The 12,686-nt window shown below is 42.4% G+C and overlaps 1 protein-coding gene across 3 annotated transcripts in view; it reads left to right on the top strand.

Moving 5' to 3' along the window:
• The window catches only part of elapor2a (endosome-lysosome associated apoptosis and autophagy regulator family member 2a), a 55,197-nt gene extending 42,718 nt beyond the window's left edge, over positions 1 to 12,479 (top strand). For all 3 annotated transcript variants that reach the window (XM_061916799.1, XM_061916800.1, XM_061916801.1), the window contains 8 exons: positions 1,096 to 1,269; positions 1,339 to 1,516; positions 1,580 to 1,676; positions 7,104 to 7,205; positions 7,296 to 7,422; positions 7,662 to 7,840; positions 11,411 to 11,576; positions 11,964 to 12,479. In XM_061916799.1, the coding sequence (XP_061772783.1) occupies positions 1,096 to 1,269; positions 1,339 to 1,516; positions 1,580 to 1,676; positions 7,104 to 7,205; positions 7,296 to 7,422; positions 7,662 to 7,840; positions 11,411 to 11,576; positions 11,964 to 12,032 (1,092 nt within the window). In that variant the 3' untranslated portion in view covers positions 12,033 to 12,479. The remainder of the gene's footprint in view (positions 1 to 1,095; positions 1,270 to 1,338; positions 1,517 to 1,579; positions 1,677 to 7,103; positions 7,206 to 7,295; positions 7,423 to 7,661; positions 7,841 to 11,410; positions 11,577 to 11,963) is intronic.
• The last annotated feature ends 207 nt before the right edge of the window (positions 12,480 to 12,686 follow it).

Raw genomic sequence — 12,686 nt, 5'->3', positions numbered from 1 at the left:
AAGTCGTCTCTTTTCATCGCGCATTTAGAGTTTTTTGGACATCTGTGTTGCTGAATCTTTTGCAATATGTTCAATTAATAATGGAGAAGTCAAAGTAGAAAGATGGAGGTGGGAAACTTTAGTCTTTAGCCACACAAACACACAGTGTTTCCTTGTCTAAAATTCCCGGAGGTGAAGCTTTACTATGGATCAGAGCGGTCAAGCGAACATGGTTCCCGACCACTTGTCAACCGGCAGGTTTCGGTGAGAAAATTGTGGTAAAAAGTCGCCTCTTACCGGAGATCAGCTGCCGTGACTTCCCTCAGAGACTGGCGTCAACACACCCGTGGACACACCCCTCCGACTATCAGGTATTATTTAACTCACTAAAACACTAGCAACACAATAGAAAGATAAGGGATTTCCCAGAATTAGCCTAGTAAATGTGTCTAAAAACATCTGAATCGCTCCCAACGCAATCGCCTTTTTTTTTTTTTTTACTTTATTAATTTTTTTTTTCTAGTCCTTCACTATCAATATCCTCATTCACAAATCTTTCATCCTCGCTCAAATTATTGGGGAAATTGTCGCTTTCTCGCTACGAATAGCTCTTGATGCTGGAAGCTCACATTATAAACAATGTGAGGATGTGAGGAGCCCTCACACCGGTGACGTCATCGTCTGCTACTTCCGGTACAGGCAAGGCTTTTTTATTAGCAACCAAAAGTTGCGAACTTTATCGTCGATGTTCTCTTCTAAATCCTTTCAGCAAAAATATGGTAATATCGCGAAATGATCAAGTATGACACATAGAATGGACCTGCTATCCCCGTTTAAATAAGAAAATCTCATTTCAGTAGGCCTTTAATAATTTCACACATAAGTCGCACCCCCCGGCCAAACTATGAAAAAAACTGCGACTTATAGTCCGAAAACTTCGGTAAATTGCAATAATAAACATATGTTTAATGTACTCTAAGATTTTTGCTTGTTCAAATAAAGACAATAATTACATTTTTTTGTGGTACCCTTTATTTAGAAATGTATCGAAATACATTTTGGTACCGGTACCAAAATGGTATCGGGACAACTCTAATTCCTGTATTTCTTTTCCAGGACCACCGTTTGTGTTACAGCGACTGTCACTTCACGCACACCGACGGCAACCTCACTCTGACCTTTGACTTCAACTCCCTGGGCTCAGTGGGGACGCTGATGAATGGGCCGAGCTTCACCTCCAAAGGAACCAAGTACTTCCACCAATTCAACATCAGCCTGTGCGGAGGACCGGTGAGGAGGAAAACGTGCAGCCCGCCTTTTTTCTCCACCGTATAAATCTTAATGCACCTCTCCTTCAAGGATCGGTTGGCCTTATGCAAAGACAACGTGAGCGACCTATCCATCAGTGACGCTCAGAGCGAAGGAGCCAACACCGTCAAGACCTTCATCTGTCAATCAACCGTCATCCCGGCCAGTGGGAGGGGCTTCAACGCGGCGCTCACCTCACAGTCCATTAACCTGGCCGACACCTTTCTGGGTGAGCGGCACCGCTGTGTTGCCATGCAGCGGTAAATTTTAACCATGCATTTAACACCCGCAGGCGCAACGGTTGAAAACACTCATGAAAGTATTCGGGCAAGACCTGAGCTGTACCCCCGGACCTCCAAGAAAGTCCCAGATGTCAACTTCTTCTTTCGGTAAACTCTTTTCTCTTTCTAGACCTAAACTTTCTCAATAGGCGGTATAGCTCGGTTGGTAGAGTGGCCGTGCCAGCAACTTGGGGGTTGCAGGTTCGATTCTCACTTCCACCATCCTAGTCACTGCCGTTGTGTCCTTGGGCAAGACACTTTACCCACCTGCTCCCAGTGCCACCCACACTGGTTTAAATGTAACTTAGATATTGGGTTTCACTATGTAAAGCGCTTTGAGTCACTAGAGAAAAGCGCTATATAAATATAATTCACAATTCACAATAGCAATTTTTTCTTTTTTTATTATTTTATAGTGGCTTAGTGCAGTGGTTCTCAAATGAGGGTACGCGTACCCCTGGGGGTACTTGAAGGTATGCCAAGGGGTACGTTTTAAATATTCTAAAAATAGCAACAATTCAGAAATCCTTTATGAATATATTTATTGAATAATACTTTAACGAAATATGAATGTAAATTCATAAAGTGTGGAAAGTAATGCAACAATGCAATATTCAGTGATGACAGCTAGATTTTTTGTGGACATGTTCCATAAATATTGATGTTAAGTTAAGTTTTTAGTGATTTTTATATCTTTTTTTCCAAATAGTTCAAGAAAGACCACTACAAATGAGCAATATTTTGCACTGTTATACAATTTAATAAATCTGAAACTGATGATATTGTGCTGTATTTTACTTCTTTATCTCTTTTTTTTTTCAACCAAATGCCTTGCTCTGATTAGGGGGTATTTGAATTAAAAAAAATGTTCACAGGGGGTATATCACTTAAAAAAAGGTTGAGAACCATTGGCCTAGTGGGTAAACGTGTCCGCCCTGCAATAGGTAGGTTGTTAGTTCAAAACTGGGCCGAGTCATACACTGCAAAAACTGAAATCTAAGTAGGATTAAATATCTCAAATAAGGGTGAAGTGAAGTGAATTATATTTATATAGCGCTTTTCTCTAGTGACTCAAAACGCTTTTACATAGTGAAAGCCAATATCTAAGTTACCATATTTTTCGGACTATAAGTCTGTTTTTTTCATAGTTTGGCCGGGGGTGCGACTTATACTCAGGAGTGACTAATGTGTGAAATTGATAACACATTACCGTAAAATAGCAAATATTATTTAGCTCATTCACATAAGAGACTAGACGTATGAGATTTCATGGGATTTATCGACTAGGAATGACAGATTGTTTGGTAAACGTATAGCATGTTCTATATGTTATAGTTATTTGAATGACTCTTACCATAATATGTTACGTTAAAGGCCTACTGAAATGCGATTTTCTTATTTAAACGGGGATAGCAGGTCCCTTCTGTGTCATACTTGATCATTTTGCGATATTGCCATATTTTTGCTGAAAGGATTTAGTAGAGAACGTCGACGATAACGTTTGCAATATACGCGTGACGTCACGGGCTGTGGAGCTCCTCATATCTGAACATTGTTTACAATCATGGCCACCAGTATCGAGAGCGATTCGGAACGAGAAAGCGACGATTTCCCCATTAATTTGAGCGAGGAGGAAAGATTCATGGATGAAGAATGTGAGAGTGAAGGACTAGAGAAAAGAAAAATACTACAGGGCAGTGGGAGCGATTCAGATAGGGAAGATGCTGTGAGAGGCGCCGTGGCAGTGGCAGGACCACTCGGCCAGGCCCAACCGCAACAAGAGAGAGAGCCGTTACGCTTTGAACCTGACGGTGACGGTCAGGAGGACGCTGTTGATATTGATGCTGGAGTAGCACACGACATAGATCGCCTTCAGAATACAGAATGGTAAAAATAATCGCTGCATAATATACTGTACTTTGTGTGTGTGTACGTGTGTGTGTACGTGTGTGTGTGTGTGTGTACGTGTGTGTGTGTGTGTGTGTGTGGTTCAATCCAACCGCGTTCGCTTGACATCTTTGTTCCATAGTTAAAGCTTTCTTTCGGGAATGTAAACAATGAAACACCGGCTGTGCTTGTGTTGCTAAAGCCGGCCGCAATACACCGCTTCCCAACTACAGATTTCTTCTTTGATGTCTCCATTGTTCATTGAACAAATTGCAAACGATTCAGAAACACAGATGTCCAGAATACTGTGGAATTTTGCGATGAAAACAGACGACTTAATAGATGGGCACGATGCTGGCACAAAATGTCCTCTACAATCCGTGACGTCACGCGCAGGCGTCATCATACCGAGACGTTTTCAGCCGGATTTTTCGGCGCGAAATTTAAAATTGCACTCTAGTAAGCTAACCCGGCCATATTGGCATGTGTTGCAATGTTAGGTTTCATCATTGATATAAAAACTATCAAACTGCGTGGTCGGTAGTAGTATGTTTCAGTAGGCCTTTAACATAGCAGGCACCTTCTCAGTTGGTTATTTATGCCTCATATAACGTACACCTAGTCAGCCTGTTGTTCACTATTCTTTATTTATTATAAATTGCCTTTCAAATGTCTATTCTTGGTGTTGGATTTTATCAAATAAATTTCCCCAAACAATGCGACTTATACTCCGGAGCGACTTGTACTCCAAAAAATACGGTGCATTTAAACCAGTCTGGGTGGCACTGGGAGCAGGTGGGTAAAGTGTCTTGCCCAAGGTTGATATTTGCTTATTTTCTGTCTGATAAGATAATTCTTCTCACTAAGCAGATTTGATGTTAGAGTTAGGGCTGGTGATATGGCCTTTTTTTAATATCTCGATATTTTTAGGCCATGTGACGATATACCATATATATCTCTATTTTGCCTTATCCTTGAATGAACACTTGATGCATATAATCACAGCAGTATGAGGATTCTATGTGGCTACTTTAAACATTCTTCTTCATACTGCATTAATATATGCTACTTTTAAACTTTCATGCAGGGAGGGAAATCACTACTAAAAGTGTATTTAGTAAACAGTTATTAAGCAGTGGCACAATCATTCATGTTGTTTCCAAAACAGAAAGTGCAAGATTATCAAAGACATTTTAGAACAAGCTATGAGTGCACTTTTGTGCATGATGTCACTAAGATGACATCAAAACAACACTAAATTAAAGTGCACTTTTTGTACAGAATGCCACTACAATAGTTTAAAACAAAGTGCACTTTTGTGCATGATGTCACACAAGATATTTCAATATATGTCAAATAAAAATGAGCTTCATATTAGGAAATCAAACAGTGTATGTCCCTGGCCATGTGGTAGGTTCCTGCGGGCATTATCTCCTTCTGTTGTTCACAATTTTTTTTCACACAGTGTTGATGTGGAAATGGTTGCCGCCGGATTTTGTGGGTGTGGCACCGAAATAAAAACAGTTAAATCAAAAATATTGAAAGTTAACAATTTGTCGCATTTGCAAACATCTAAAATGATGTACAAAGCAAACCTGCGAGCCAAGAATTATTCTCAACAAAAGAGGAGAAATACTGTATAACCTTAGAGGAAAATCTACTTTAAAACATTGTTTGCACGTACAACACTTAAAACTTTTGAGTATGTCAGTATGTGGAATTAAATGATCGAATGGATTAAGCAAAGAAATGAAACAAAGCACCAATATGATTCACTTTAAGAGACTGTTCAAACTACTACTAAGTGTTCACACAAAACAATAAATATGATGAACATCTTGACCCTTTTTTTATTTCTTTTGAGATAAAGATTATTTATGCATTTAATATTTGTTTACTTGGTGGCTTGTCCAGGGCGTACTGGACAAGCCTACTGCCCGAATGCAGCTGAGATAGGCTCCAAGATCATAGACTGTATTTGACAATATAGTTTACATACCAAATGCCGGTTTCCATTTATTACAAGTAATAAGAAAAGGTAAATGCCTGACTTACCTATCAAGGAGGAAATTAGCAAGTTTGGCTTTGGATGAAAACATTTTCTCCGCCTTCAATGGTCTCCATCTTTCAAAGGCATCCCTGATACAAATCCTGGTTTTGTTCCTGGCTTTGTTATGAATAATATTATTTTTGCATATAATCATTAACTTATAATTTAATGGCAGCAACACATTGCAAAAAAGTTGTCACAGGGGCATTTTTACCAGTGTGTTACATGGCCTTTCCTTTTAACAACACTCAGTTTGGGAACTGAGGAGACACATTTTTGAACTTTTTCAGGTGGAATTATTTCCAATTCTTGCTTGATGTACAGCATAAGTTTAAACAGTCCGGGGTCTTAGTTGTGGTATTTTAGGCTTCATAATGCACCACACATTTTCAATGTAAATATGGTCTGGACTACAGGCAGGGGAGTTTAGTACCAGCACTCTTTTACTATGAAGCCACACTGTCTTGCTGAAATAAGCAGGGGCGCCCATGATAACGTTGCTTGGATGGCAACATATGTTTCTCCAAAACCTGTATGTACCTTTCAGCATTAATGGGGCCTTCACAGATGTTTAAGTTACCCGTGACTTGAGTACTAATACACCCCCATACAATCACAGATGCTGGCTTTTCAACTTTGCACCGAGAGGAATCTGGAAGGTTCTTTTCCTTTTTGGTCTGTAGGACACGAGTCCACAGTTTCCAAAAACAATTTGAAATGTGGACTCGTCAGACCACAGAACACTTTTCCACTTTGCATCCGTCCATCTTAGATGAGCTCGGGCCCAGCGAAGCCGGCAGCGTTTCTGGGTGTTGTTGATAAATGGCTTTGGCTTTGCATAGTAAAGTTTTAACTTGCACTTTCAGTTGTAGTGACAAACTTTAGTTACTGACAGTGTTTTTCTGAAGTGTTCCTCACCCCACGTGGTGATATCCTTTACACACTGCTGTGTTTTGATGCAGTACCGCCTGAGGGATGGAAGGTCTGTAAAATCATCACTTACGTGCAGTGGTTCTTCTTCAGATTCTCTGAAACTTTTGATGATATTACAGACCGTAGATGGTGAAATTTCTATATTTCTTGCAATAGCTAGTTAAGAAGTGTTGTTCTTCAACGGTTGGACGATTTGCTCAGGCATTTGTTGACAAAGTGGTGACCCTCACCCCGTCCTTGTTTGTGAATGACTGAGCTTTTCATGGAAGCTGCTTTTATACCCAATCATGACACCCTGTTCCCAATTAGCCTGTTCACCTGGGGTATGTTCCAAATAAGTGTTTGATGAGCATTCCTCAACTTTCTCAGTCGTTTTTACCACTTGTGCCAGCTTTTTTGAAACATATCGCAGGCATCACATTCCAAATTAACTAATATTTGCAAAAAATAAAGTTTCTCAGTTCCAATGTCAAGTATCTTGTCTTTACAGTCTATTCAATTGAATAAAGGTTGAAAAGGATTAGCAAATGACTGTATGTTTTTATTTACTATTTACATAAAGTGACAACTTCACTGGTATTGGGTTTTGTACTTAAAAACATTTTTCATCTTCCTGGTGGATCTAACCAAAACTATGAATTAAAACTATTTGTGTGATCTGTAAGGTCTTTGGAGCCCACCTCGTCATGTGAATCAGGTCGCAGCACGGTGGTGACCGTTCGCTGTAATCCAGAACGAAGCACTAAAGGAGAACTCTCCGTGCCCAGGTACAGCACCATGTCTTTCCTTTCCTGCATGGGCCAGGTGACGGTTGCCTTGGAGACGTGCGCTAAAGATTTGCTGTTTGCCCATCACAGTATATGCCCTGCGGGAACATGCGACGGCTGCACCTTTCATTTTCTGTGGGAGAGCTCTGGCGCTTGTCCCACGTGCACGGAGAGGGACTACCACCGCATAGAGGGCGCCTGCAAAGGAGGACACCAGGTTTGTGTTCTAGGTCCATCAATTATGTCTGCATTTTAACCAGGATAGGCAGGCTAATACAGCAATAAATAATTATTTGGTCAACAAACTGTGTTAAAAATGTATTTTCTGTAGGATTACAATCAATTTTCAACATTTTTTATATACTATTCAATTAAAACAAACTCCGAGGTTCCTCACCAGCCGTGAATGTCCAGGCCCATCACTGCTTGTTTACTTCACCTCGTCTCCCTGGCCAGGACCTGTTGTACGTGTGGACCGAGCCCAAAGTGTGCATGGCGGGCGCCAGCTTGCCGGAGAAGAAGACGGTGCCGTGCGAAGGCATGGAGTTCTGGGTGCGGTTGGGCTCAGGACTGGGCGCTTTCACCGCGGTGCTCCTCGTCACGCTCACCTGCTACTTCTGGAAGAAGAATAAGCGGTACCCTCTCTTTACCCTCCTTTTTTATTCCCGCCTGCACGCCACTTCATGCGGCGACTGTCTTTTTGACTTCTTTGACCCCCCCCATCGCCTTCTTCACAGATTTCCAATTTCGTATCAATCAATCAATCAATGCTTATTTATATACCCTAAATCACAAGTGTCTCAAAGGGCTGCACAAGCAACAACAACATCCTCGGTTCAGCCCACATAAGGGCAAGGAAAAACTCACAACCCAGTGCGATGTCAATATGAATGACCGAGAAACCTTGGAGAGGACCACGGATGTGGGAGACAGGGTGCAATGGACGTCGAGTAGGTCTAGCATAATATTATGAAAGTCCAGTCTATAGTGGAGCTAACATAATAGTGAGAGTCCAGTCCATAGTGGATCTAGCATAATGGTGTGAGAGTCCAGTCCATAGTGGATCTAACATAATAATGAGAGTCCAGTCCATAGTGGATCTAACGTAATAGTGAGAGTCCAGTCCATAGTGGATCCAGCATAATAGTGTGAGAGTCCAGTCTAAAGTGGATCTAACATAATAGTGAGAGTCCAGTCCATAGTGGATCTAGCATAATGGTGTGAGAGTCCAGTTTATAGTGGATCTAACATATTAGTGTGAGAGTCCAGTCTATAGTGGATCTAACATAATAATGAGTCCAGTCCATAGTGGATCTAACATAATAGTGTGAGAGTCCAGTCCATAGTGGATCTAACATAATAGTGTGAGAGTCCAGTCCATAGTGGATCTAGCATAATAGTGTGAGAGTCCAGTCTAAAGTGGATCTAACAAATAGTGTGTGAGTCCAGTCGATAGTGCATCTAGCATAATAGTGAGAGTCCAGTCCATAGTGGATCTAACATAATATTGTGAGAGTCCAGTCCATAGTGGATCCAGCATAATAGTGAGAATCCAGTCCATAGTGAATCTAACATAATAATGAGAGTCCAGCCCATAGTGAATCCAACATATTAGTGTGAGAGTCCAGTCCATAGTGGATCTAACATAACAATGAGAGTCCAGCCCATAGTGGATCTAACATAATAATGAGAGTCCAGCCCATAGTGGATCTAACATATTAGTGTGAGAGTCCAGCCTATAGTGGATCTAACATAATAATGAGAGTCCAGTCCATAGTGGATCTAACATAAATGGTAAATGGGTTGTACTTGTATAGCGCTTTTCTACCTTCAAGGTACTCAAAGCGCTTTGACACTACTTCCACATTTACTCATTCACACACACATTCACACACTGATGGAGGGAGCTGCCATGCAAGGCGCCAACCAGCACCCATCAGGAGCAAGGGTGAAGTGTCTTGCTCAGGACACAACGGACGTGACGAGGTTGGTACTAGGTGGGAATTGAACCAGGGACGCTCGGGTTGCGCACGGCCACTCTCCCACTGCGCCACGCCGTACCTTCAAGGTACTCAAAGCGCTTTGACACTACTTCCACATTTACCCAATCACACACACTAGTGTGTGTGTGACAATCATTGGTACTTTAAAGGCCTACTAAAATGAGATTTCCTTATTTAAACGGGGATAGCAGGTCCATTCTATGTGTCATACTTGATCATTTCACGATATTGTCATATTTTTGCTGAAAGGATTTAGTAGAGAACATCCACGATAAAGTTCGCAACTTTCGGTGCTAAGACAAAATGCCGTGTCTCTACCGATGACGTCACACGTGTGGGGGCTCCTCACATATTCACATGGTTTTTAATGGGAGCCTCCAACAAAAAGTGCTATTCGGGCCGAGAAAACGACAATTTCCCCATTAGTTTGAGCGAGGATGAAAGATTTGTGTTTGAGAATATTGATAGCGACGGAATAGGAAAAAAAAACATTAAAAAAAAGGTGGAGAAAAAAAACGCAATTGCATTGGGACGGATTCCGATGTTTTTAGACACATTTACTAGGTTAATTCTGGGAAATCCCTTATCTTTCTATTGTGTTGCTAATGTTTTAGTGAGTTTATTATTACCTGATAGTCGGAAGGGTGTCTCCACGGGTGTCTTGACGCCAGTGTCTCAGGGGAGTCGACGGCAGCTATGGACAGCACAAGCTCAGCTGATCTCCGGTAAGAACTGACTTTTTAACCACAAATTTCTCACCGAAACCTGCTGGTTGACATTCGGTAGGATCCATGTTGGCTTGACCGCGCTCTGATCCATAGGAAAGTTTCACCTTCAGGAATTTTAAACAAGGAATCACCGTGTGTTTGTGTGGCTAAAGGCTAAAGCTTCCCAACTCCATCTTTCTACTTTGACTTCTCCAATATTAATTGAACAAATTGCAAAAGATTCAGCAACACAGACGTCCAAAAAACTGTCTAATTATGCCGTTAAAGCAGACATTTAGCTGTGTGTGTGCGCAGCGCTCATACTTCCTAAAAACCTGTGGCGTCTTGCGTGCATATCATCATTACACGACGTTTCGAAGACGAAACTCCGGGGAAATTTAAAATTGTAATTTAGTAAACTAAAAAGGCCGTATTGGCATGTGTTGCAATGTTAATATTTCATCATTGATATTTAAACTATCAGACTGCGTGGTCGGTAGTAGTGGGTTTCAGTAGGCCTTTAACTTTAACACAGATGGAGGGAGCTGCCATGCTATGCGCTAACCAGCACCCATCAGGAGCAAAGGTGAAGTGTCTTGCTCAGGACACAACGGACGTGACGAGGTTGATACTAGGTGGGGATTGAACCAGGGTTGCGCACAGCCACTCTTCCACTGAGCCACCTTTGTTTATGCTTTGACACACAGTGGGTGAGCTTCACCCCTCTAATGGCACCCTGAAGCTGGATCAAACTCCTGAGAGCTCCAACCTCTCCGGAGGCAGAACATGGACATTGGACTTCTTGCACTGGCTTTCAATGTCTTATCTGGCTACAGCAGACATTCACGGTGTGCATGTGGTGACAGGGGCGTCACACGTACTGATACGACCCCAAAAAAAAATGTTAGGCGGCACATAAGAAAAACTGAAAGCCATTAAGTCCTTAATTTGAAGATGTTAAAAGTGAAGAACACAACAAAGCTTAGTAACCCATGCCAGCACACGTCAGAAAATAGCAAAAAGATAGTTCAACTTACTTAATAGTAAGAGTCCAGTCCATAGTGGATCTAACATAATGGTGAGAGTCCAGTCCATAGTGGATCTAACATGACAGTGAGACTGTGAGATAGTCCAGACCCTAGTGAGGCCAGCAAAACACCTTCCCGAGCGGAGACAGGTCAGCAGTGCAGAAATGTCCCCAAATGATGCACAGGTGACCGGACCTGTGCCCCCTTTTCACAAGGGGGAGGGGGGCAGAAAAGAAACGGCAGATCAACTTGTCTAAAAGGGGGGTCTATTTAAAGGTCAGAATATACAAATGAGTTTTAAGATGGAACTTAAATGCTTCTATTGAGGTAGCATCTCTAACTGTTACCGGGAGGGCATTCCAGAGTACTGGAGCCCGAATAGAAAACGCTCTATAGCCTGCAGACGTTTTTTGGGCTCTGGGAATTGAACGCAGATTTTTTGTATTTACTTTTCTGTCTTCATCCAGGTTGGAGTATAAGTACTCGCGCCTGATGTCCGCCAACAAGGAGTGCGAGATGCCAGGAGCCGACAGCTGTGCCGTGATGGAGGGAGAGAACGAAGGCGACATGGAGGACGAGATCGTGTACTCCAAACCCTCGCTGCTCGGCAAACTCAAAGCCATCGCGTCCAAAGTGAGTTCTTGTAGAGGAGGCGTGGCCCACGCGTTTTCGTTGGGGGATAGGAAGGATCAGACTTCAGGGTCCGAGTCAATAAATCTTTTATTTTATTGTGCATTTTTTCTGGATTTCTCTCGCTCGGCATCTCGCCTCCCTCTTTCTCTCTCGCTCTCCCGCTCTCCCCCTCATGGTCTCGGGCGCTGCTAATAAAAGGAGACAGGTGTCTAGATAACCCGTTCCAGCCGGGGGATCCACTCACCTGTCAGCTGCTTCACAGCCGGCTCCTGCACACGCCCTGCCCGCAGGAGACGCGTGGGCCACGCCCCCCTCCACGGTCCTTTTTTTATTTCGCGTTTTTTAGTTTGATGCGTTGCTGACTGATTTGGCTTTCTTTGATTTTAGGGAAACGGCGAGAGCTACGAAAACATGCAGCTGAACTCGTCCGGTTCCAAAGCTTTGGTGTGGAGTTAAAATGACCTGGGAGTCAGCCTCAGGTGATTGAAGTCCCCTTTAACACACACACACACACACACACATACACGTACACACACACACACACACACACACTCGCATCAATGGTGGCCTTAAACCCGGGTAGGAGCCAACAGTCCAGTTCCGTGTCACAAAGAACTCAGGGTAACTGGGGGAGCTACAGTACAGTATGTCACGTCCATTTGTTTGGATTGGTTATTATGTTCGTTAAGAGGTGGTCGTTTTGTGCGTTGATCTCCCGCCACCTTTGGCCATTGGAATGGCCTGTCTCGTCATTTGTGTATTATTTCTTGTTTTGTTTTGTTTTGGTTTTTTTTCCAAATGAGGTCAACACGATGGGAAAACAGAGACAATGCAGATGAGGTTTGTGGTGTTGACTTCAGTGCTCTCTGCTAATAAATTATGAATTATTTATGTATAAGCGCATCCACATTGTTTGCTTTCTTTTTACTAAATGCTGTATTCATATATAGAGGATATCATGTTCATATTGTTTTCAATCAAACAATCAATGTTTACTTGAATAGCCCTGAATTGCAAGTGTCTCAAGTCACATCCTCGGCTCAGATCCCACATCAGGGCAAGGAAAAACTCAACCCAATGGGATGACAATGAGAATCCAAGGAGGGGACC

The sequence above is a fragment of the Nerophis ophidion genome, linkage group LG12 (assembly GCF_033978795.1).
Source record: "Nerophis ophidion isolate RoL-2023_Sa linkage group LG12, RoL_Noph_v1.0, whole genome shotgun sequence".
In the NCBI taxonomy this organism is placed as follows: Eukaryota; Metazoa; Chordata; class Actinopteri; order Syngnathiformes; family Syngnathidae; genus Nerophis; species Nerophis ophidion.
The sequence above is the reverse complement of the archived record's forward strand: the minus strand, read 5'-3'. Positions and strand labels throughout refer to the sequence as shown.